The sequence below is a fragment of the Sorghum bicolor genome, chromosome 3 (assembly GCF_000003195.3).
Source record: "Sorghum bicolor cultivar BTx623 chromosome 3, Sorghum_bicolor_NCBIv3, whole genome shotgun sequence".
NCBI lineage: Eukaryota > Viridiplantae > Streptophyta > Magnoliopsida > Poales > Poaceae > Sorghum > Sorghum bicolor.
Genome location: NC_012872.2, coordinates 7,729,278 through 7,755,345, shown reverse-complemented (window position 1 = coordinate 7,755,345; position 26,068 = coordinate 7,729,278). Strand labels below are relative to the sequence as shown.

The 26,068-nt window shown below is 42.4% G+C and overlaps 3 protein-coding genes across 3 annotated transcripts; all 3 read left to right on the top strand.

Annotated features, from left to right (window-relative positions):
• LOC8070404 (probable ubiquitin-conjugating enzyme E2 23) lies at positions 1,977 to 9,295 on the top strand. The gene is made up of 8 exons (XM_002457403.2): positions 1,977 to 2,169; positions 3,576 to 5,601; positions 5,822 to 5,956; positions 6,092 to 6,514; positions 7,777 to 7,846; positions 7,933 to 8,072; positions 8,210 to 8,521; positions 8,788 to 9,295. The coding sequence occupies exons 2-8, from the start codon at positions 3,631 to 3,633 to the stop codon at positions 9,055 to 9,057; spliced, it is 3,321 nt and encodes a 1,106-aa protein (XP_002457448.1). The 5' UTR covers positions 1,977 to 2,169; positions 3,576 to 3,630; the 3' UTR covers positions 9,058 to 9,295.
• LOC8070403 (multicopper oxidase LPR1 homolog 1) lies at positions 15,862 to 18,291 on the top strand. Its single transcript, XM_002457402.2, has 3 exons — positions 15,862 to 16,338; positions 16,461 to 17,945; positions 18,047 to 18,291. The coding sequence occupies exons 1-3, from the start codon at positions 16,045 to 16,047 to the stop codon at positions 18,098 to 18,100; spliced, it is 1,833 nt and encodes a 610-aa protein (XP_002457447.2). The 5' UTR covers positions 15,862 to 16,044; the 3' UTR covers positions 18,101 to 18,291.
• Positions 20,238 to 26,037, top strand: LOC8070402 (multicopper oxidase LPR1 homolog 2). The gene is made up of 3 exons (XM_002457401.2): positions 20,238 to 20,707; positions 24,157 to 25,644; positions 25,732 to 26,037. The coding sequence occupies exons 1-3, from the start codon at positions 20,474 to 20,476 to the stop codon at positions 25,783 to 25,785; spliced, it is 1,776 nt and encodes a 591-aa protein (XP_002457446.1). The 5' UTR covers positions 20,238 to 20,473; the 3' UTR covers positions 25,786 to 26,037.

The following is a 26,068-nucleotide window of genomic DNA, read 5'->3' as shown; positions in this document are numbered from 1 at the left end:
ATCCATATGCATTCTATGCCTGCTGCCTGTAATTTGCAACCATGTGTTCTTTCGAATGATACCAAGGCAAGAAGTAATACATGACGTGCAACTTGGAATTGGAATAGAATAACTTTCTTGATGTTTATATTTCTCTCTTCTGCTTAGGATTGCATTTTGACGCTGAAGCTTGTGTGAGAATATAGGAAAGCATCTGTGTTTTTTTTTTAATGTTATAAGGCCAGTCTCAATGCATGTTTCATGAGAGTGTCATGCACATTAAATAGAGTGTCACATAAGCAAAATTGCTGACTTGGCAGGGTCATTAAATGAAGGAGTTTCATCAGATGAGAGAGGAGTTTCATCCACATGAAACTCATATGGCACGGTTACCTAGTTTATAGTCTTGGTAACAGTGTCATGAAACTATGCATTGAGACTGGTCTAAGCATCGGTATTTTGGTTTCATAGGGCATAGAGTTCTCCCCCATCACAGGGCAAGAACAAGAGCTGGATTGGGACCTATGCCAATTCCATTCCATGATTTATCAGATGCCATTGATGACTGATGAAGTTACGAGTGTCCGGTATTTTCAAACGTAAACCGCGGAGTCTATTGGGCCTAGGTCATTCTTTTCTTATCTTATTATATATACTCTTCCGTTCCAAATTGGGCGTTTTTTCTTTGCAGATACATTATTTTTTTATTATATGTATCTAGACATAGTGTAGATTTAAGTGTATAGCAATAATTGTATATAAAAAAAAATCAAAACGTGTTATAATTTAAAATTTGAAATGGAGGCAGCAATGAAAATGGCCGTGAAAGATCTAAGTTGAGAAACATCATGAATAGAAATAACATCAGAGATTTGAACTACATGCGCGGGAAAAACATTTATCCTTTCTCTTCGTTTTACTGTCTTCTGCCTTTTTAACTGAAGCGAACAAAATCAGAGTTTTCCGTGCATTGTGTATAGAAAAACGTCTTCAATCTGTTGTTAAAGAAAATATATAGGCCCATTTTGATATGGCTGCATTTCATTAATAAAGCCATTTTTCCCTTTAGCTCTATGAACAACTCAATCAATGGAGTCGTTTTAGTAAATCGTTTGACAAAATAACTTTACATATAAAGTATCTTAAAATATACTCTTATATAACTTCGTATAGGGTCCATTAAAGCGAGGTGAAGCCAGACAAAACCATTCTTTTCTCTGTCCCATCTATGTGAGAGCACAATTTAAGGATTTTTCTGAGTGAAATCATTTTATTTTTGTTATTGACATAAAATGGTTTCAAATAGCTCTCGAAGCCAGTGGAGTACACGCCCTTAACAACCTGTTCTGGGAACATATACATTTCGAAAACACGAATGTTACTATTCCCACACTATAAAAAATAACATTTCAAGTTCCTGTTCTTGTTTTGGAAACGAGGACAGAAACATGGCTGCTATGCACGGGTCATACCATCAACATTGTATTTGCATCCATTCCACGAGTATACTGTATATATGCAAAGTACAAAGAAAAACAAGATTTGAGCAAAAGAATATTAAAAATAATAAAAATTATGTGCTACCTTGCAAGCCTGGCCAGCATGACCCCACTTCTCATCTAAGGCCTTGTTTACTTCCACCAAAAAATCCAAATTTTTTTCAAGATTTCTTGTTACATCAAATCTTTAGACGCATGCATAGAGTATTAAATATAGACAAAAATAAAAACTAATTGCACAGATTGGTTGAAATTGACGAGATAAATCTTTTGAGCTTAGTTAGTCCATAATTAGACAATAATTATTATAAATAAAAAAATGTTATAATATCGCAATTTTTTTTCGGATGGCCTAAACCGTCCACCCCCACGAGTCCACCACGATCCAGGATCCACGAGGGCCGAAGCGGGCCACAAACGGACCAGAACTCGACCCTTTCTCCCGTAGGACTAGGAGCAACACAAATCCCGTTCGTGTTCGTGTTTTCTGCCACTCTGCTTTTCCCCTTTTCCCCCCGTCTCTTTCTTTTTTTTTTTTCGTCTCCTTCGCTGCTCGCCTCCGCCTCCTCTTTTGTCCCCCGCCCGCGCCTCGTCTCATCTACCCTCACCTAGGGCACGCGCGCCGACCTCGCCGCCTCGTCGCCGCCGCCAACCTCGCAGCCGTCGATCCCCGGCGCTCCGATAGCCAGAGGTCAGTCCGCCAGCACCACCAGATGACTTCCGACTCATATCCCGTCGCTATCGATCGCTTTCGACTTGCGTGGTTTCTCCGGCGCTCCCACGGCCGCGCCGCCCCCTGATCTTGGCGCGATAGTCCGTGGATTGGCAATCGTAGGGTATCCGCTGGCAGATGAGGCTTTTGCCCGTGTCTCGATTCGGTTCCGGCGAGGTGCGGCCGGCGGTTGCCGCGGCTGGATGGCCCGATGCAGGGTGGGCAATGGGACTGTGGGGGCGGCTGTTGGTTTAGCTTGGTTGGATTGGTTTCGATTGGGGTTTCGTCGAGAACTAGATGGGTGGTTGCTTGCGGACTCTTTAGTCTGGCATATTCGGTTGCTTGCAAAGTCTGCTACTGATAGTACATAGAACAAGGTCACTGGCACTCTTTCGGGAATCGTTTGTTTGATTTGGATTTGGATTGGCGAGAACAATAGCCATGTTAGATTAGAAAAATAGTATGGGCACCATGCTCACTTCAGCCTGTTAGGTTGCTTGTCGCAGTTCTTGCTTTTATTGCCTATTCTTCAAATTATCAGCATCATGTGTGGTTCTCCCCCCCTCAAAACTTTATAGAAGTTTTCAACTCATATCCGTTTCTTGTAATTGTTTTCTTGTTTATTTTCCATAAGTGGTTGCTACAATGCTCACTAACATGTCACCTCTTGTTTATGATCAGACAAGTTATTTGCATGATTAATACATTGAAATTCAATTTTTGAATCAAGAGTGGCCTACCATTCTAATTCCATTCCATAACTGTTACTGCAATTTTGTCTTCATGAATTAAGTTACTCCCATGTTAACATTTTCATCATTATTTCCTGATGAAACTATCACGAGGCACACATAGACGTTCTAGGGTTCTTGAGCTCCCTGTAGTTTTTAGGCATATAAAATAAAAAGATTGTGCAAAATATGTGTTCACAAAGTAAAATGCAATATTTATATAGATAACTGCATTATAGTTTCCTGTGGCTTCTTGATGATTATGGATTTAGGATTATTTAATATTCAAGTAAAGCAACATATCGTTCTACTTTTCAGCAAGTATTTACTGCACTTGCATGAATGCATGATACTTTAATGGAAATGCATTGCTGGAGCTAGGACCCTGCATTGCATCTACATTCTACTTGTCATGCTTATTCCTTGTGTTAAGGAAAAATATATCGTTTGTTAGGAAACTACTAGGTACGAGTCATTGGCGTACTTTAAAAATTCTAGCAGTAAAACAAGTGGTGATCTGCATGCTTTGTGGAATTCAATAGCAGTAATCATGGGGAAATGTTTACATATGTTAAGATTTTTAAATTTGTTTTTCTCTCAAGTTTCATGCTTAGCCTCATGTATCTTATCTTAAACATGTCGTATGTGTTTCAGTTGAATAGAGGGCTACTTGATTGTTTGGAATCTACTTTTATAGTTGATTCCAAGCATGGAAAATCGACCAAATGGTTCAGTAAATAATGCTGAGCATAATAATCAGGAAAATGAGAAGTCCATGGATGCTAGTGAGCCTGAAGAAGCACGAGATGTTTTTGTTTACAGAGAAGATGTTGTGAGTTTGAAGTCCAAGGAGGATGTCCGTGGATTAGTTTTGGAGGTAGCTGGGGAGTATGATTCTGAAGGTAGCATCACTGATGATGATATTGATACTGATGAACATAAAGATAATAAATCTGCTCATGGAGCTGAAAATGGTGGTGCTGATGGTGATAATGCTAGTAATGGAGCTGAAGTTGAAAGCCAGAGTTCTTTGCCTGATGACAAAGTTCGAGTGTTATGGATAGATGGTAGTGAGAAGACAGAAGACATTGATGAGGTAGTTGTTGTTGATAGAAGTTTCCTTCATGGAGATTTAGTTGCCTCTGCCTCAGACCCAACTGGTCAGATGGGGCTTGTTTTGGATGTCAATCTTGTGGTTGATTTGCAAGGTGCCAATGGCGATACGATAAAGGGTGTATCTTCCAAGGATTTGAGACGAATCAGGGAATTCAATGTGGGTGATTATGTCGTCTCTGGGCTATGGCTTGGTCGAGTTGATGAAGTGCTAGATAATGTTAATGTGTTGTTTGATGATGGCTCTGTATGTAAAGTTAATAGGGCAGATCCTATGCGCTTAAAGCCAGCATTTGGCCCAATTCATCCAGATACAGCTTGTCCTTTTTATCCAGGACAGCGTGTGAAGGCAGTGTCATCATCTGTTTTCAAAACATCCAGGTGGCTTAATGGATTGTGGAGAGCATGTCGTCTTGAAGGTACTGTCACAAAAGTGGAAAGTGCTGCTGTTATAGTCTATTGGATGGCATCAGCACACTTTGCTACAGATCAGCAACCTGTTCCTCCAGAGGAGCAGAACCCAAAGGACCTTACTCTTTTGTCTTGTTTCTCATATGCAAACTGGCAATTAACTGACTGGTGTCTTCCTCACCGATACACTTCATGTACTAATGATACCATGGTTAATTCTGATAAACATACAAGGCAGATATGTACATGCTCACAAAGCTCAGCTCCACTGTCTGATATTCCAGAATCTCAAGTTGATGTTCAGGCTGAACAAGATCAAATGACTGATACAGATGCAGGTCACAAGCAGACAGATGTTGATTCTACTGCAGATGGATTGAGTATGTCGGATGGAGATAATTCATGCATAGCCAAAGAATCAGAAACAGGAACTAGTGTATCAAGCATCCCAAAGTTGGGTCCACAGGACAATGCAACATCCAGAAAAAAGTTTAGGAAAGTGTTTCTAAAAAAGGACAAAAGAACAAAAAAAAGAGACGACAGCTTTGAGCGAGCTCTACTCATCGCAAATACCTGTACCAAAGTTGATGTAGTCTGGCAGGACGGGACAAAGGAATGTGGAGTAGCTGCAACATCGTTGATCCCTATCCACAGTCCAAATGACCATGATTTCTTCCCGGAGCAGTATGTTGTGGACAAGGTCACAAATGATGATGATTCTTCTGAACCAAGGCGTGTGGGTCTTGTTAGAAGCGTTAATGCTAAGGACCGAACAGTAACTGTATCATGGTTTAAGCCTTCACTACGTCTAGAGGAGCCAATGGAGATCGGGTGTAATGAAGTTGTGAGTGCATATGAACTGGATGGCCATCCGGATTATGATTATTGCTATGGAGATATTGTCGTCCGCTTGCCGCCTGTTTCACCTGTAATTGAATCAACCAATAACAAGGACCAAATGGAACTGGATAAGACGGTAGATTCCTCGGAAGGATTTGCTACTTCGAATGATGCACCCCCTGATACTAGTGCAGACGAACAGCTTTCACAGAAGGAATACTGCTCGCAGTTTACAAGCCTCTCATGGGCTGGAAATATAGTTGGCTTTCAAGATGGTGAGATTGAAATCATTTGGGGTGATGGCTCGATTTCAAAGGTATTTTCACAGCTAATAATGTGCTAAACACTATTATTTATGTGTACTAGCATTAGGAGTTTATCCTGTAAAAATTGGTTAGTTGAATCCTTTTGCTTTGTCAAATATATTCCGGCTTGTCTAGCTTAAAGTTTCCTTTTACCACCTGACCTGACCTTCACTTGACTATTCTGCAGCTTCGTGAATAACCTATATTTGTTTTAATGATCTGCTGTTTCAGGTTGGGCCTCATGAAATATATGTTGTTGGTCGTGAAGATGATGGAGCCTCACTAGATGATGGAACAGCCTCTGATGGTGCTAGCTGGGAGACTCTTGATGACAACGAAATGGATGTACTTGATGATTCTGCAAAGGTATTCGCGACTGCTGTCTGACATTATCATTAATAATTTTAATCAGTTATATCTCAGATATATCTCCAAAACACATTTTAGTTTCCTTTTGTTCTTTATATTATTGATATATTATTGATTCCTATCCTCTTTCAGGATGATTCGCAAAATGTACCTGAGAATAGCATTGAAAGGGAAAATGGTTCATTTAGCTCCCAGGATGGAAGTTCTATTGCAACTGGTCCCCTTTCAGTTGCTTTTGGGTTTGTGACCCGACTGGCGAGTGATCTCTTTGCTCGAGGTAGAAGGCATTTAGATGGATCATCAAACTCAGATGCTATGGATGAAGTTGAGTCTCACCGGTCTAATGAGGCTTCAGAAACTGGTGATGACATTGATAAAATTAATGAGAATCATGTGGAATCGCCAGAGCATGCTGCAGTCACAGAAAACGATTCTTCTGTCGAGAAGTCTGTAGACGTGGTCTTGGCTGATAATCCTGAAGATCCAGAATGTTTCAAACACTTTGATGTTCTGCAGTGTCCTCCAGATCACCACTACCTTGAAAACACAGCCCAGGTGAATTCTCACATTACTGTGTTTTATGTTACTCTGTTCCGTATTGTAAGGCCTTATTTAGTTTTCATTTTTTTTTGGCTCGGGACACTGTAGCATTTTCGTTTGTTTGTGACAAATATTATCCAATTATAGACTAACTAGGCTCAAAAGATTCATCTCGCGATTTACAGGCAAACTGTGTAATTAGTTTTTGTTTTTGACTATATTTAATGCTTCATGCATGTGCCACAAGATTTGATGTGATGGGGAATCTTGAAAAGTTTCTGGTTTTTGGGGTGAACTAAACAAGGCCAAGTCGCTCTGGCTTTTCTTGATACATAGCTTTTACTATGTATCTGAACACAATATATATCTAGGTAGGTAGCAAAAGCTATGTATTAGAAAAGGCAGAATGTACTCTTCCTTTTTGGCTGATTATGCAAGCAATTCGTCTATAGTCTGTTTCCACTGTTAAATACTATCTCTGTCCAAAATATAGTTAGTTCTGGCCTCTGGGTTTGTCCTACTCCCTCCGTCTTGAAATACAAGGTGTAGGAGTTCTAGGACATATTACGCATGTAACCTCCCTTAATCATGGAGAGATTATGATTAGCTATTTGGGTTGGTATAAACATTAATGGTAGGTATGCATGTGAGTGCTGCCTTTTTAAACTGAGTTAGGAGGTTACTTCACCTAGAATCCCTGTAATTTGCGGCAACTTTTGAATGCTTGGGTACCTTATGATTCAGGACAAGAGGGAGTAAGTCAAATTATTTTGAATTTTGACCAACTTTATAGAAAAAACAATAAAAATCTGTGACACCAAATGCATTCCTAAAATTTATATTTCATAGCTGATCTAATGATAATACTATTTTGGTGTCCCAAATGTAATTTTCTCCTGTAAATTGGGTCAAACATAACATGGCTTCACTTAGGACAAATTTACAAGTATATATGTTATGGGATGGACGGAATACTCCCTTTGATCATGGTAGCTGACTTCTCTTGTTCCATGTAGCTGAGGTATATAAAATTCAGCAATCCATATCTATTTAGATTTGAAAATGCGAGTAAACTTGTCCTGAAACATAGTAATTTACTAATTTTGCTGTATGTTCTAACATATCAGAACAAAAGTTAGTAGGGAACCTTGCATTTTGGCAACTGTTTTGATCTCCAAATTGGCAATAATCTTTTGCTGGCATTTCACTGCTGTAGTCAAATTTGTTTCTGTATGAGGTTTCTTCCTTACATATAGGTAAACAAAATGTTCTGGCAGGGTACAGGTGGAAGAAAGTGGGTCAAAAAGGTACAGCAGGAATGGAGCATACTTGAGAAGAACCTACCAGGTCTGCTATTACTCAATACAAACACTAAAAACAACCAAGGACAACCGTATTATGATTTGCTGATGTTCCTTTCACTGCATTTGTAGACTATATTTATGTCAGGGTATTTGAGGATCGCATGGATCTCTTGAGAGCTGTGATTGTTGGAGCAAGCGGAACACCCTACCAAGATGGCCTGTTCTTCTTTGATTTCCACCTTCCACCTGAGTACCCAGAAGTCCCTCCGGTAATTGCATCTTTCATCTATGCTTTGTCTTGGTTTTCATAACTGCTGTATATGTTAACTGTAATAAATACATTTAGCGGAACTCTGCTGACATTGCTGCATTTTTCTCATCGTGGCATCCATTGTTGAATCTGCAGTCAGCATACTATCATTCTGGTGGTTTGCGTGTAAATCCAAACCTGTATGTGGACGGGAAGGTTTGTTTAAGTCTCTTAAATACTTGGACTGGCAGAGGGAATGAAGTGTGGGATAAATCATCATCAAGTATTCTCCAAGTGCTAGTTTCACTTCAGGGATTGGTTCTCAATGAAAAACCCTATTTTAATGAGGCTGGGTATGAGAAGCAAGTTGGTACTGTTGAAGGGGAGAAGAATGCAGTGCCGTATAATGAGAATACATACCTGCTGAGCGTGAAATCTATGCTGTATATATTGAGACGGCCTCCTTTGGTAATTGATCTTACCCTTGAGAATCATATTGCATTTACCCAGTTAATCCAGTTTGCCTGTGCGTTCCTAATCTGTTACCTGAACCATGTTTTACCTTTCTGTCACCGAATTGATAAGCATGCAATAAAATCTCTTGAAAATCCCATTTTTTAAGCATCTAGTGGTCATTTTCTCTTCATATGGTCCAATAAAGAATTTGATTAGTTTAAGAAGATAACTATTCAATACCTCTTTATTTTCTAATTGTTTAATGCATGACACCGCAGCATTTTGAGGATTTTGTGAAGAGCCATTTCCGCAAGCGTGGCCACTACATCCTTAAAGCTTGTGAGGCCTATTTGCAAGGAAATGTTGTGGGCACTCTCACTGACGACGCATGCCCCACCGAGAGAAGCAAGGAGCACTCGAGCTCTGTTGGCTTCAAGCTTGCACTAGCAAAGATTCTACCTCGGCTGATTACAGCCCTGAAGGACACTGGAGCCGACTGCGACCAATACGAGCACCTTGGGAAAACAGAAACAGTTAGAGAAAGCTGATCATTGAGTGATTTGTACTTGGATCTACTGTTTTTTTGGTTCAGAAAGATGGTGACTCCATCAGGCTGTTTTCCTACAAATGTACATTCAAAGTTTGTTGTTTCAGTCAAACATTTGGAAAATATGGCTCCAAATGATTTATTTGATATACATGGAACTGAGCTACCCTGTACAGTTGATGTTTTTGTTAAACTTGCAGGGTCTTTAAACTTTATAAATGCCAGGGAATCGTTGGCAATATTGGAACCAGGCCTAGAAAAACCTGGAGTAGAGGTGTGAGGTCAAATTACCTTGGCAATTCCTCTTTAGAAATTGGAATGTTGCTAGCCAGCGATGCGGAGTATCAACTTTACTTTATTTATTTAATCCTTGGGAAGGACTTTGTCAAAAATCCTAGTGAAGGACTGCTGATTCTTCTTGATATAATAATCTGTCCTGTGAAAAGGTCACAGCAGTAGCCTGTAGCCCTCTACCCTCCGACCTCCGTGCCGTGTTTTGGGTTGATTAAATTTAAAATACCCAACCAACCAGCTTGTTATCTTGGTGAACAACCAAACGTGTGTGGTAATCTGTTTGACTAGTCCTGTGATCTTGGCATGGTAGTATGGTACTTAATCCTATCTTAGTCCAAGAAGCTACACCCTGTGCTGCCTGCCTGTGTGAGGCTTATCTTTATTTTCGTACTCCCTCTGTCCCTGAAAGCTTTAATTTTTATAATCCGTGACAGTCAAACTTGTTTAACTTTGACCAACTTTATAGAAAAGAGCATCAATATCTATGACATAAAATGAGTATCTTATGAAAATATATTCAATGATAAATATAATGGTATTAATTTGGTACTATAAATTTTAACGTTTTTTTCTATAAATTTGGTCAAAGTTTTAAAAGATTGACTTAGGACAACTAAGAAATTGCAGCTTTTAGAGATAAAAGGGTAGCAATGAATCAGGCTTGCTAGCAAGACAAGATGAATCGCAGCCTCGAAAACATACGAATACTTGTAAAAAAAAAACTTGTAAAAAAATTGTAAAAAAAAATACGAGTACGGTGACGATCGGCGGCTTTGGCAGGCAAACTACCTTGGCGTCGTGCACCATGCAGCACTTGGCGCATCCTGGCTTTGGAAGGCTGACTTCGTGGAGGAGATCGGGATGCAGGAAACTGTAGCTTGACTTCGGGCATGCGTGGCTGCAACGAGTCTGAGATTTGGGTCGCGCTTGGTTTCATAAGGCTTGACAAGTTGGCGAAAAATTTTGAGTGGTAGCAATTTCGTTTATATTTAATAATAATAATCTAGCTATAGATTAATTAGGTTTAAAAAATTTGTCTCGTAAATTATAGATAAATTATGTCATTGTAAGAGCCCGCTAGACTAGTTGGTTCGGCGTTGAGCCTTGCACCCTGTTGGCCACGGTTCGAATTCCCACTGGGCGAATTTGGTGGCCGAAGGTGGCGCAGTTTATCTGCGCGTTGAAAAAAAAATCTCTTCGTCTGTCCCAGGCCAAAGCATAGGTCTAAGACCAGCCTAGTCTCACGTGAGCTGCGGTGCCGCTGTGTATGGGTGGGGCGGAGGTTCGGGGCTTTTCTCGACCTACATGAGGTCTTCTTGTTAAGCACAATGACCGAGGTTGTCTCCCCCGCGGATTGAGTTTTTTAGATAAACTATATAATTAGTTTTTTAATCTATATTTAATGTTTTATGTATATGTTCAAAGATTTGATATGACGAAAAATCTTGAAAATTTTTAGAAAGTAAACAAGGCCTAAGAACATCGATCGCTTGAGCAGAAACATGTGTCGAAGTTTGCCTTTAAATTTTACAAGCAGGGATACAAATGTATTGGCACGCAAACCCACTTGCAAGCAAAAGCACCTACCTCATTCAACGAAATACACCAAATCTGACTAACCATTTATAACATGTCTCAAAAGGTGCCTAAATTTACAGAAAATATTTCCAACATCTATGACCTAGGTATAATATAAAAATATATTTTATAATTAATCTAATGATACTAGTCAGCCATGGGTGAAATCCATGTATTAAGATCGGTCTCGATGAGAGTTTTATATCTCTGTTTTCAAGACTTCCTTTCATATGTTTGAAATAGTATAATTAAATAAGTTTTATCCCATAAAACTTATTTCATTCTATGAATTTTTTGTCGTCTATCTACTATTCATTATACTGTGCCACATGGTTTTTTTCATCTACCTACTATTCATTAAATTACGCCGCTGATGCATACTCATTCTCATCCACATGGCGCTCAATGAAGCATGGAACTGCGGCTAGCAGCTAAAATCATTATCTCATTTAAGTACTCGTAAGCAATATCTAAGGCGTTCATCTTGCTATGGCATGGGAGTCCTGATTTGCTTGAAAACTACTCCTATTTATCGGTTTCAAATTATAATTCATTCTTTTTTTATTTATCTAAAAGCTATGTATGATGCATAAAAAAATTAAAATAATTTATAATTTAAAACGAATATAGTACTTTTTTTCCCGTGTCGCAGTCTAGAGCAAGCAAACCTGGTACCTGGCGGTAGCAGATTATTGCTACTCCTAGTCTGCTACAAAGAGTCTGTCTAAAGGAAGTACTAGGCGAGCGAGGTTGCCGACGACTAGAGCTGGGTCGAATTGATTTGGCCTTTAGTTTCTATTTTTTCTAAGATTTTCTATTACATTAAATTTTTGAACGTATATATAAAACATTAAATATAGATAAAAAAGTAATTAATTATATAATTTATATGTAATTTATAAAATAAATATTTTAATCTAGTTAATCTACTATTAGATAATGGGAATTGCTCCGGTACTTCTCTTTCCAGGCCTTGTTTAGTTCCCCAAAAATTTTGCAAAATTTTTCAGATTCTCCGTCACATCGAATCTTTAGACGTATGTATGGAGTATTAAATATAGATGATAATAAAAACTAATTGCACAGTTTGGTCAGAATTGACGAGACGAATCTTTTGAGCCTAGTTAGTCCATAATTAGATAATATTTGTCAAATACAAACGAAAGTGCTACTATTCCTATTTTGTAAAAAATTTTAGAAGTAAACAAGACCTAAAATAACATGAATCTCAAAGTTGTCCATTTAATAAATTAATTATCTTTATTAGGCCTTGTTTAGTTCCCAAAAATTTTGGAAAATCGACACTGTAGCATTTTCGTTTGTATTTGACAAATATTGTCCAATCATAGACTAACTAGGCTCAAAAGATTCATCTCGTCAATTTCAACCAAACTGTGTAATTAGTTTTTATTTTCGTCTATATTTAATACTTCATGCATATGTTTACAGATTCGATGTGACGGGGAATCTGAAAAATTTTATAAAATTTTTTGGGAACTAAACAAGACCTCAGTATCCATCTAAGTCCTGCATGGGCACGACCCTTCAATGCCTAGCCCATGCCCAGTCCGAACCCAGTGCATTTGATAACCCATGTTTGGGGCTTTCTCCGCACCTCCGTCAGTCCATCTCCCTCCGTCTTTGATCTCCGACGACGCTCTTCCGTTTCCTCGTGAGGGAGTTTTAGAGTTTGGACTTGTCCTGCCTCTTCCATTTCACGTGAGGACACGTGTGCCAGGGCCGTTCAGTGCTCTCTACCTGATGCTAGTTGTTGTCCGGATGAGCAAGTGTCTGTCGCCTCTAATGGATGTTCATCGCTAGTTGTTGCCATGATGGAGGTCTGTGACTATGAGGGCGGCTATCGCGACAATCGCGTCCTGAACGCCAGGCGCTGTTGGAGAGGCATTGCATGGAGCTCCGCTACTGTGGAGAACTCAATTCTCCAAATGCTCTGCTGTGAGATGGACGCTCGGTGGCGTGGCACAATCTAGGCTAGAAAGGCCCAATCGGGAATCCAAATGAATAATAACTGATAAAATGTTTAATTATTTGTTAGATGGGTTGCTTTGAGATATGGGCAATTTTTAGAAAAGGGAAGTATCGGAACAGTATCAAATTCGAACGAAAGTACTATAGTAGCCGAAGCCCATTTTCACCAACTAAACAAGGCCTTAGACAGCCACGCGATCCATGTACTGGCCAGGCCTGGATCGATGTCTTCTCCTAATTGGGAATTTGGGGATTTGCTTCTCGGTGTGTGTGGGGGTGTGGCCTCATGGTTGCCTATTTATATGGGGCGCCCGTAGCTTAGTTTGGTTCAATTCAAGAATGCATGTCAGCCAAATTAACCAACTTAGAATTGTACGTACTCGGCAGCTGCAGACCTTCTAGCTAGGTTCTGCCGCGAGCAAGCATTATTGTCCCACCACCATCTATCTCATCGCACTGGTTTGTATCTATCTGCTCATCTGATTACCAATAACATACTGCAGTTTTAGTTTCAATTTATTTTCATTTTGACCTTTCAGCATGCATGGCCATTATTGTATATATAGTAATATCTTACCGTCTTAGTCAGCGTAATGATCCAGCTCCACGCATGAATAGGCACACGCACATGCAGTTCTTGATGATTTATGAACTAGCTAGTAGGAAGTTTGGTAGCATATGCAAATAATATAATCTGTAGTGACCAGGAAATATATATCTATATCTGCAGAAGTTTGGCACTCGCGTCAATCACTACATTTGGGTTAGAAGGAACAAATTATTTCTCAATCGCCTTCTTACTTTTGTTCTTTCAGATTGCCCACACCAAGCCTTAAAAAAGAAGAAGATACTACTCCCAGTCCATTCGTCCCCAAAATAATGTATTTTAGGAATAAGACAAGTCAAACTTTCTCAAATTTAACGTATTTTATAGGAAAATGTGTCAACAGTAACCTGGTTTCACTGCACTTTGTTTCTAGTTTGTCCTGTACACCGGCGACAATATTTTTCCTACTTATATATCCTTTTTAAGTGCAAAAATTTAAAATAGGTTCTATTTAGATTATTCTTCATCCACAAAAGGTTCGAGAGTTTTTTGGAGTGTACTTTATTTATAAAATTTTAGAATCAAAATCTAGTCTACCAGCCCAACGATTCCACAAAAGTGATTCTGTTCAACACTTGAAATGTTTCTTGAAAGAATCTAGATTTGAAACGTTTGTACAATAATCTGAATTTCTACCAAACATGCTTGAAGTTTTGAGTCAGGATGCAAGTGGGGCGGCAGCGGCTAACCCGCCCCACGTCCGCCAAGCTGCAAAGGCTTCACAAGCTGATGCGGTGAGCCCGCAACGGCCCCATGATGCATTGCTTATCGCGTCCATAGTATATATGTAATAACCAACTTACTACGGACGCGATTAAGTAAGTCTAGCTAGGCGATTGCTCATCGTGTCCGTAGTATATATGTAATAACCAACTTACTTAATTTTCTTTTGTGAATTTCTAAGATAAAGTGGGAGTGAGTCGTCTATCTGAATAGATATCATGACCTGTGTTACCATTGGCGGACGCACGAGGGGGGCTGGGGTGGCTGCAGCCCCCCTCTTGGGCTGAAATTTTTTTTGACATGTTTTCTTTTTTAGCAAAAGACTCTATATATTTGGTATTTTTCTATGCTTATTTTATAAATCTTTGTCTTTAAACATTTTGAATCAATATTAAATTATCAATCTTAGCTATAACTATTAGGCCTTGTTTAGTTCCCAAAATATTTTGTAAAGTTTCTCAGATTTCCCATCACATATAATCTTGCGGCACATACATGAATCACTAAATATAGATAAAAAAATAAATAATTACACAGTCTATCTGTAATTTGCGAGACAAATCTTTTGAGCCTAGTTAGTCTATGATCGGACAATATTTGTCAAATACAAACGAAAATGCTACTATTCCTATTTTGCAAAAAAATTTGGAACTAAACAAGGCCTTAGTGTACTGAATTGAGCGAGAAAAAAAATAGCATGTATTATTTAGCCCCCCTCTTGGTCCATTTCTGGATCCGCCACTGTGTGTTACCACCTCTTTCTGAAATATATATGGCTTTTTAATTTCTCATTCAACCACCGCTCCACTTGCATGCATATAACAATGAAAAAGGAATACATAGAATTGTAGAAATACTTTCTGACCTTCACACGGGTGTGCGTGTGCCTCTTGTACCAAACTACCATCATCCGTTCAAAAAGGTCACCAATATATGTCTGGCTGATGTGACGTGTGGATAGTGCGCTAGGCTAGGCTATTCGCCCTCATTTGCTTTGCACACTATAAAACCCCAGCACGGCGCACTACATACTCGGGGCCTTGTTTAGTTTTAAAAAAAATTGTAAAATTTTTTAGCTTCGTCGCATCGAATCTTACGACATATGCATAGAGAATTAAATATAGATAAAAAATAACTAATTGCACAGTTTACATATAATTTGCAGACAAATCTTTTAATTCTAGTGAGTCCATAATTGGACAATATTTGTTAAATACAAACAAAATGCTACAGTGTCCATTTAAAAAAAAACTTTGAAACTAAACACAACCCTAGTAACTATACAAATGCTTGCTCCGATCCATTTCCCATTATTAGACGACGACTTGATTATGTATATGCATGGTACGTTTAGCAATATATCCAGTTGCCCATAACACATTTTTTTTTCCTCGTGAACGTGACATACATATATAAGCATGCGACAGCCAAGTGCTGCCAGTCAGTCTTACCAATATTTCGACAGCGTAGTGGGAGCTCCACATCGGCAGCATGCATCCATGATCTCGTTCTGCAAATATATATTGCCGCACCGCGCATGCATGCTCGCCAATATGGATATGCCGCATCTAACAATAGACTGCAGCGGCTAGTGCTCTTCTCACAAAAGTTGCCCGCGCGCGCCACCGCCGTTCGGCGCCCGCAGATATGAGCATGCATCAGATAGCAGTATAGCACTACCTGGGCGGGATCAAATAATGATGGCCTGCACCTGCGCCTGCACGCACTACTAGTCTACTACTAGTCATCCTCCCTGCAGGCGTCTTCCATTTCGGTTCGTGACCATCCTGATGCCTGATGCTATATAGAGAGAATCAGAAGTGTCCTGTAAGCAATAGCAGAACAGCCCGGCCGGCCGAAATGGTCGCCGCCAGAGCAGAGCTCGCCGCTCTTCTCCTCGTCGCCGCCGCCGTCTGCGCTGCCACCGGGTTCAGGCCGCCGGTAACTGAGGACGCCCTTCAGAAGGTGGCCGCCTCGCTGGAAATGTACGTCGACGTGCTCCCTCAGATGCCTAAGGTCCTCGGCTACTCCATCAAGCACGGCCGCCCCACCCCGACTCACCTCACCATCGGCATGTACCAAAAGAAATGGGTATTTTATTTATTCATTCATATATATATATATATATATATATATATATAAAAGTTGTGCACGACACTGTTCAGAGTTGACATTTGTATTTCTGTGTGCCCCCGCGTATTCAATGCACGCAGAAATTCCACCGGGACCTGCCGGCGACGACCGTGTTCGTGTTCGGGACGTCGGCGGAGAGCGCCACCTTCCCGGGGCCAACCATCGAGGCGCTACAGTGGGTCCCACTGTCCGTGACGTGGGAGAACCACCTCCCGGACCACCACATCCTGCCGTGGGACCCGACGGTGCCCACCGCCATCCCCAGGAGCGGCCGCGGCGTGCCCACCGTCGTCCACCTCCACGGCGGCGTGCACCCGCCGCAGTCCGACGGGCACGCCAACGCCTGGTTCACCGCGGGGTTCCGGGAGAAGGGACCCACGTGGACGACGCCCACGTACGCGTACCCGAACGCGCAGTCCCCCGGCGGCGCGCTGTGGTACCACGACCACGCGCTGGGCCTCACCCGCGCCAACCTCCTCGCCGGCCTCCTCGGCGCCTACGTGCTCCGGAGCCCCGCGGCGGAGGCGCACCTCGGCCTCCCCCGCGGCGAGGACTTCGACCGGGTGCTCGTCCTCGCCGACCGCAGCTTCTACGCCGACGGCGAGCTCTACATGAACTGCACGGGCGATAACCCCCGCGTGCACCCGCAGTGGCAGCCCGAGTACTTCGGGGCCGCCGTCACCGTCAACGGCAAGGCATGGCCGTTCCTCCCCGTCGCGCGCCGCCGCTACCGCTTCCGCGTCATCAACGCCAGCAACGCCCGCTTCTTCAACCTCTCGCTGTCCAACGGCCTCCCGTTCCACGTCGTCGGCTCCGACGCCAGCTACCTGCCCCGCCCCGTCGTCGTCACGCACCTCCTCGTCGCCGTCGCCGAGGCGTTCGACGTCGTCGTCGATTTCTCCGAGTCCACGACGACCCACGGCCACGAGGCGGAGCTCGTCAACACGGCGCCGTACCCGTACCCCGACGGTGACGCGCCGAACCACCTCAACGGCAAGGTCATGAAGTTCGTCGTCGAGCCGGCGGCGGCGGCGGCGAAGGTCGACCACTCGTGGGTGCCGGCGCGGCTGATGGAGTACGTCGTCAAGGTCGCCGAGGAAGAGGCGGCGCGGAGGCGGTACATCGTGATGTACGAGTACGAGGACGAGGCGACGGGCGCGCCGACGCACCTGTACATCAACGGGAAGCGGATGGAGGACCCGGCGACGGAGACGCCGCGGCCGGGCACGTCGGAGATGTGGGAGGTGATCAACCTCACGCAGGACAACCACCCGCTGCACCTGCACCTGGCCGCGTTCCAGGCCGTGCGCGCGCGGGAGCTCGTCGGACTGGAGGAGTTCAAGCGCTGCATGGAGAGGCTCAACGACGCGGTCCGCTGCGACGTGGGCCGGCACGCCGTCGGGGAGGAGGTGGCCGTGCCGGAGCACGAGAGGACGTGGAAGAACGTGGTCAAGATCGCGCCGGGGTTCATGACGACGGTGGTGGTCGAGTTCCTCATGGTCGACACCGGCAGGAGCTACCCGTTCGACGCCACGGCCGAGCCAGGATACGTCTACCATTGCCACGTAAGTAGCTACTATAACAAGTTGATTATTACTACTATATTCATCGCTTATTATTACCAACTGATTGTGAATGCTTGGTTTTGTTTGATTAATACTGCCAGATTTTGGACCATGAGGACAACGCCATGATTCGGCCGTTGAAACTGATCAAATGATGATTCCTCCACTACTTGGGCTAGAATTTCACAGAAAATAGCTCATTCGTTTCAAGGAAAAAAAATGATAACAGGGCGTTAAGCAACCAAATGGCTTTAGCTGTTATCAGATTATACAAATGGCAACAATTTCCTCCAGAGATGTAATCCATATATATGTACATATAAAAGGGCAGCGTAAATTGTTGTTATATATGTATTCTTGGATTCCTAAATACCGAACAAATGAGAGGTTAAATGAACCATCTCATTTCGCTATATTTTTAATGCTCCTGCTCCACCAAGGTCACAGGAGGTTGAATTTCGGCGAACCATTCACTATAGTTAAAGCAATGCATTTATAAAATTCAAAATGTCTTATAATTTGGAACGGAGGGAGTAGCTAGCTAAAAATTTTAAAATTAGTTCTGGTGCATCCAAAAATGACAGCTAATAGGTTGGATAATCTTGTAGCCAAGTTTTCAACTATTACAAAAAGGATATCTCACATTCAGACATCTACTTGATTTTAAAGATGACATATATCTAATTGCTTATTTATGGTTTTAGTATAATAAAATCATTGTGGATGAAGGGATTTAAAATATAGCTATATAACACCATGAATAAAGACAATTACCAAAAACTAAATATTTTAGTTAATATTTCAATAATTAAATACATAAAATACAATAAAATTACAGATAATATATATTAATTGCTGAATTTAAATAAATAAAAATAAATCCTAGAAGTATATATATAAATAAAATAAAATAATAATTAATATGATTAGCCATGTTAAAATTAATTAAACTTAAGCTCTATATAACATTATTAATATTAAAATTACATTAGCCATATATAACTTTTTAAATAATGATAAAATATCATTTGCTATGTCAAATTAATTTTTATTTACATTTTTAATTAGTCATAATTATTAAAATCTAGATGTTTTAAAATAATTTGTACTTCACAGATATGGATAATATCGGATGTTTTACATTTTTGTCGAATATAGATGTTGGATAAGATAGAGAATAATTTTAAAAAACAAATTTAGATACATCCATTTAACATCGATATTTAAATCGAATACAGATACCAATATCCATATTTACACTAAAATTAATGTGGATATTGGATCTTTCGGATATGTAGACACATCCCCTAAAGAGATGCAGTAAGATCAAACAACTTTCCACTAGTGGCTAAAGAAAATATCGCTGGTTGATTTCTGTAGAAGACTGATCCGATCAACAGGGCTTTGGAGGAAGCTGCGGCGTTCTTTCTTTTGAAACTGGAAGATATCTCCACTACGAAATAACCGATGCCAAATCTTTGGCAATCAACACCTGTGTACAAACAGGGATACTCCCTGACAGACACCAAGTTTGGACTTAATGCAGTCCTAAGGGCAGCTAGGCTATGAGCTACCATATTACAATACCATGGATTATGAGTAACATTCCAAGCTAGAAACAAAATTACAGTAAATCTTTCAGCAGCTCTATCTTGCTTTAGTTCTTGCTTGCTTTGTTTGTGTTCTTATCGTTTCGGTAGCGTGTTTTGAGCTTGGTAAAGCTGGGCTCTTATCGTTTTGGCAGAGTAGTGTTTTGAGCTTGGTAAGCTGGGGTTCTTATCGTTTTGGTAGAATGATTTGAGCTTGGCAAGCTCCGTCCCTTAGCTGTAGTGGAGGGTAGCGTTGCCGTTGCTCAGCACAGCCTTTCTTTTTTTTTTTCGCTATTCTTTGTAAGCTGGCAATCCAAGCAAAATGATTGACAAATTCGATTTATAAAGTCAAACGAACAGGGTGGCATCATCCCGTCCCATCTTATCCCTAAACCAAATACATCCCAAGAGAAAAGTTGGCTTAAAAGTTGTTCCTAGTTCCTCCTACTGTTCTGATGCTTGACAATTGGAGAGGAAAAAAGCTCTAAAAAAAATCGAGGGGAGAAGAGAATGCCACATCTTTCCCAGATCAAAAAGTGGAAATTCCTCGTCCACTAGAAATCGTCGACACTCCCGAGAGCAGTCTAAAGGGAGATTCCTGCCCTGCCCGCGTCTCTTTCCCTGCCCCCCGGCCAATCGCTAGATTTTTCTCCTTGTCACCTATCGGTCAGTGCCCTCAAAACCAAGGGGACCAGCAAGCAAACACCACAGCACAGTGCTTGCGCTGTGAAAGGTCCATCGCTGCCAGTTGCCAGCAGTAGCAGCTAGCAGCGAAGCGAAGTCCGAGCTCTCCACCGAGAAAAAAACCTCCCCCTCCCTCCCTCCTCAAGGCAGCATCAGTCCCCTGCTATATATATATATATATCCTCCTCCTGTTCTTCTTCCTCGCATCGTCGATCGGTGAGGTCCGGCCGTCCTCGGGGGTTGTGGCGCGCGGCAATGGGGGAGAGGAGGAGGCTTCCTGCTGGCGCAGGCGCGTGCTTGCTCGCCGTGGCGATGGTGTTGCAGGCGGTGGTCGTTCTGGGCGACGGCGGGGGGCTTCTGGACCCGCGGGAGCTGGAGAAGTTCGTCGACGAGCTGCCGGACATGCCGAGGCTGCGCGGGTACGGCGTCACGGACGGCGGCGCGCTCGTCGCCGGCAACCTCACCATCGGCATGTACGACACCACCTGGGTAAGTGCTCTGCTCCTAACATGTACACACCTACGTTCGTGGCCTTTTTTTTTTTTTTGATATATCTAGGTGACATTTAGTTGTTTTCGCCTCTCCTGTCAACTGAATTTTTTCTATATACTTACACTGTCTTCTCGCTATATTTATAATAATTTCTTTAGTGTAATTTATCGGATAGAGTGATGTAAGTTGAGGATATGACATTTACATACCAAATTTTTTAAACAAATTTACAAATTATTTCTATGGAATACAAACATCAAAGAAATATATGTCAAATTATTCACAAATTCTTTAGAAATAAAAAAACAAAATATTCACAAATTTTCAAAATATCATGCTACTCCGCTGCCGCCGCCGACACCGGGGAAGCGTAGCGTCCGGCCTCAGCTAGTATTGCAAGACATGGTACTGCCACATCTGCTACTTTGGCATGATCTGCTGCAGCTACTTCATCATCATTGCCGACGAGGTCGCAGCAGAGAGGCCGGCGCACGGGCCATACTGTGGGCTGCACACGTAGTGTGCTACCTGCAAGTCCACCCTCTCACAAAACGCGATCGATCAGATGCAACGCTCGAAGGGCGGGGGCAGCGTGATGCTGGAGATGAGGCGGCAGCTCTTGGGCTGGAGTCAGATCCAACGCTTGAAAATTCGGTTGATCAGAAGCAAATAAATCATGCGGTTGACGTATAGCATTTTTTTGTTTACCTACGTACGTTCGTGGCTGGGTGCACAAAATTTACTTGTCTTTGTTTCCTAGCTAGGTTCACTTGTGTCGCCTTGCGTAGGAAATCAGTCTCCCCTTTATTTACTTTCGTCAGAAACTAAGATAGTTTTTCGTCGTCTCGTAGAGTTTGAATTTAGTATACGAACGTATGTAGTACTTGTAGTATTTGATATGGTCGATGTCCATTGAAGCATGCACGATCAGTCCAATTTAATTAGTACGTCATTAAATACGAGTGATACGAAAGGGAAATTCGTGGGCTAAATTAGTGATTTGGCATGGTTATTAAATGAAGGAGTTTCATCCGAGGGCACTCACAATGCAGACTCTATCATAGAGTCTAAAGTTATTTATTACCTCGAACAATGTGGACTTAGAGTCTAAATAAGACTTGGAGTCTTATTTTTTTCTACCTCTTTCTTCAATAAATATGTTGCCACATCAGCAAAATACCATAAATAATATGTAATTAATTGTCTTGGACTCTATGATAGAGTCTTGCATTGTGAGTGCCCATACTTCGTAGATGCTTAAATTAAATTAGGCGTGATAGGCCGCTGGTAAAAGGAATTTATCAAGCAATGGGCAATGTTATTTTGTTAAGCTAGCGTTCTGCACTGAATCTATCGATCGATCGTCTTCAAGCGGGCATTATTGGAGCCTGAATTAGAGAAAGATCGCACATACTGTTCAGCTGTTGACAAAGTTTTTAGGCTAAGCTCATCTGTTGTCAAGCACTGACAGACGGTTAATAGCATCTTTGACTCTCTGAATGAATGGCCTCTCTAGCTAATTTCTAAAGGTTTATTATTAGGGAAAGCCTCAACTGATCTGAGCGATATACATTCTTCTAAGAAAAACCAGTGTCGCTTATTACTTTTGTTTGATAATAATTTTCCGAACATTTTGGAGGGGAAGGACCCCCCCACCTACGTACACGTTGGGTATTCATCAAAGGGCGGTAGCACATACGTATGTACGGAATATATACCTTATATAGAAAATAAAGTAACCCTGGATGGAAAAATCAGGGGAAGGGTTGAAAAGCATGTGAAAAGGACAAGGGAAGAGACTCTAGTAGGGACAAATTCAGATCAAATATGCATGCAAGTGAATATGAAACAGATATATCAATTTCGAATTTGCATTCAGACATGTACATGATTTTGAAAATAACAAGTATCTATTTCTTATGGAGTTTCAGTAGAGCAAAATTATTATTGTACGTACTCCCTCTATCCCTGAATAAATAGATTTATAGAGTGTTTTGAGTTTTCTTTTTTAAACTTTGACTGAATTGTTAGAAAAAATTGTCAAAATTTATGACATCAAATTAATACCATTATATGTATGATAGAATATATTTTCATAATGTGTCTATTTATTTCATAGATGTTGTTACTGTTTCCTATAGAGTTAGTCAAACTTAAGATATTTTGGCTTGCACGGATTCTAAAAATGATTTATATGATGGAGAAGGAGGGAGTATCAAAATTTTAAACATGACTATATGTAGATAAAAAGACACTCATCAAAATGACATAATTATTATTAAATGTTCCAATAAGTAAATAGATAAAAAGTAAAACTATAAATAAATATTTCAATAAATAAATTAAATTGTGTAAAAATAATTGAATTGGTACATAAAAAACACAAGTATTTAAATGTAATATAATTATACATATTCAGATTAATTAAAATTAGCCTTCATATATCATTAGTTTGTATTAACATATTGTTATAATAGCCATAGAGATAACTTTTAAATAGTTTAAATGATGCATATCATTTATTATATTAAAAATAATAAGTTTACATTCTTGAAAAGTGTACTCCCTCTGTCCCAAAATAAGTGTCGTTTTCACTTTCCGAGAAATAACTTTAATTAAATATATAGTAAAAAATATTAGTATTTATAGTACATAATTAGTATCATTGGAAAGATCTTTAAGTCTAGTTTTTTAACAAATTTATTTAGAGATATAAATATTGTATATATTTTCTACAAATCGAGTCAAACTTGTGGCACAAAAACCTAAAACGACACTTTTTTTGGGACGAATGAAGTATGTTGCTAATTAGTCATAGATATAAGTTTTAGATGATTTTACGATGACCTTTGTTCTTTTTGGATATAGACAGTATTTGATGTTTCATATTTTTCTAATATACAAATCAGATAGGGCAGAGAAAAATAGTAAACAATGGATCTAGATAGACCAGTATCCATATTAGAATTAGATATTATATGAATATAGATATCTATATTGACGCTACAACAATTCAGTTGTCTAGACAACGACATTATTAAATCTCTTACTCACTGGTTTATTCATTGTTTGTGTTTTCTGTATTTTTTCTTTTTACTTTCTATTGCACAAAAAAAAATCAACAAAGAATAGTGAAGTGGAGGCACCCGTCTGCATCGTCGATCACACTCACGGGCCACTGAACAGAGTTTAGCTCATGGGCCACGGCCCCACCTTATCATCAGTGGCAGGCAATAATTCACAGAGCTTTGCATTGGAGTGCCCTTTCAGCCTCTGGCTCCCTTTTTGGAGACTTTCGTAGCAGCATCATGTGTGTTTTGCCCTCATTGTCAGCATCGCGACAGAGCAAGTTTGAAAAACCATTTCGAGTGTGAAAAATAATGTGAACAAAAATTAACGCTAACCTGACTTATTTGGCCTTTTTTTCTCTACGTAATTTATGACAGAAATTCCACCGCGACCTCCCGGCGACGCGTGTCTTCGCCTACGGCGCCAGCAAGGAGACCGCCACGGTGCCTGGCCCCACCATCGTGGCCATGCGGGGCGTCCCCACGCACGTGACGTGGGCGAACCACCTCCCGGAACGCCATTTCCTCCCGTGGGACCCCACGCTGACCACCGCCAGGGCGCCGGACGGCCGCGGCATCCCCACGGTCGTCCACCTCCACGGCGGCGTGCAGCACTCCTCCTCCGACGGCCACTCGATGGCCTGGTTCACCAGCGGGCTCGCCGCCACGGGCCCGACCTTCTCGCCGCCGCCGTACGCGTACCCGAACCAGCAGCCTCCGGGGAACCTGTGGTACCACGACCACGCCATGGGCCTGACGCGCGTCAACATCCTGGCGGGGCTCATGGGCGCGTACCGCGTGGCCAGCCCCGCCGAGGAGGCCCCGCTGAACCTGCCGTCGGGGGAGGCGTTCGACCGGAACCTGGTGCTGTTCGACCGCGACTTCCGCGCCGCCGACGGCGCGCTGTTCATGAACCGCACGGGCAACAACCCCGGCGTGCACCCGCAGTGGCAGCCGGAGTACTTCGGCGCCGTCGTCGTCGTCAACGGCAAGGCGTGGCCGTTCCTCCGCGTGCGCCGCCGCCGCTACCGCTTCCGCATCCTCAACGCCAGCAACGCGCGCTTCTTCCGCCTCTCGCTCTCCGGGGGGATCCGCTTCGTGCACGTCTCGTCCGACTCCGTGTACCTCGCCATGCCCGTGGCGACCGACAAGTTCGTCGTGGCGCCGTCCGAGATCGCCGACGTCGTCGTCGACTTCGCGGAGACGGCCGCCGACGCGGTGGTCCTCAGGGACGACGCCCCGGCGCCGTACCCGGGCGACCCCGGCGAGAAGGCGGAGACCGTCGCGGTGATGAAGTTCGTGATCGAGGGCGGCGCCACGGCGGAGCCGGAGCCGGACACCTCGACCGTGCCGGCGAAGCTGATGCCGCACTACCCGACGCCGGACGCGCGCGAGGCGGTCACGACGCGGCGCATCACCATGTACGAGTACACCAAGGCCGGCACGGACGAGCCGACGCACCTGTACCTGAACGCGCACTCGTTCATGGACCCGGTGACGGAGACGCCGAGGGAAGGCACGTCGGAGGTGTGGGAGGTGATCAACGTCACGGAGGACAACCACCCGCTGCACGTGCACCTGGCGGTGTTCGCCGTGCTGGAGCAGCGGTCGCTGCGGCGCGTGGACGAGTTCAGGGACTGCATGAAGCGCCGGAACGACACGCGCGCGTGCGGGCTCGCCCGCCACCTCGCCGGCGGGCGGAGGCACGTCGTGCCGCGGCAGGAGCGCGGGTGGAAGAACGTCTTCAAGGTGCGGCCCAGCGCGGTGACCAAGTTCCTCGTGCGGTTCAAGCCGCTCACAGACGCCGAGGAGAGCCGCTTCCCCTTCGACGTCACCACTGGGCCGGGCTACGTGTACCATTGCCATGTCAGTACTGCAGTCTCAGCGTTGTGTGATTGGTTTTCGATCTCCATTCGGTCCTGATCTTACTTTTGTGCCGTTTCAAACATGCAGATTTTGGACCACGAGGACAACGAGATGATGAGACCGATGAAGATTGTGCGTTGAACGGTTTTTATTAGGGAAAAATATATTTATATTAATGCTTCGCCTTCGTCACGAATTATTTAGCAGGAATAATTTTTACAACTAGAATTTTGCTCATACACTTACACTGTCTTATAGCTATATTTACACCGTCTTATTACCATATTTACAATAATTCATTCAGTGTAATTCATTGGGCAGAGTTATGTAATTTAGGAATAATACAAATATATGTCAAATTTTTTAAATAAAAAATTGCAAATTACTTCTATAGATTTCAGATATTAGAGAAATAAATATCAAA

Bases quoted from the DNA above. Each gene is read 5' to 3' on its own strand.
- LOC8070402 (XM_002457401.2), top strand. From the start codon at position 20,474: ATGGGGGAGAGGAGGAGGCTTCCTGCTGGCGCAGGCGCGTGCTTGCTC. The intron at 20,708-24,156 runs GTAAGTGCTCTG...AATTTATGACAG, and splicing joins GCATGTACGACACCACCTGG to AAATTCCACCGCGACCTCCC. The intron at 25,645-25,731 runs GTCAGTACTGCA...TCAAACATGCAG, and splicing joins GCTACGTGTACCATTGCCAT to ATTTTGGACCACGAGGACAA.
- LOC8070404 (XM_002457403.2), top strand. From the start codon at position 3,631: ATGGAAAATCGACCAAATGGTTCAGTAAATAATGCTGAGCATAATAAT. The intron at 7,847-7,932 runs GTCTGCTATTAC...CTGCATTTGTAG, and splicing joins ACTTGAGAAGAACCTACCAG to ACTATATTTATGTCAGGGTA. The intron at 8,522-8,787 runs GTAATTGATCTT...ATGACACCGCAG, and splicing joins TATTGAGACGGCCTCCTTTG to CATTTTGAGGATTTTGTGAA.
- LOC8070403 (XM_002457402.2), top strand. From the start codon at position 16,045: ATGCTATATAGAGAGAATCAGAAGTGTCCTGTAAGCAATAGCAGAACA. The intron at 16,339-16,460 runs GTATTTTATTTA...CAATGCACGCAG, and splicing joins GCATGTACCAAAAGAAATGG to AAATTCCACCGGGACCTGCC. The intron at 17,946-18,046 runs GTAAGTAGCTAC...TAATACTGCCAG, and splicing joins GATACGTCTACCATTGCCAC to ATTTTGGACCATGAGGACAA.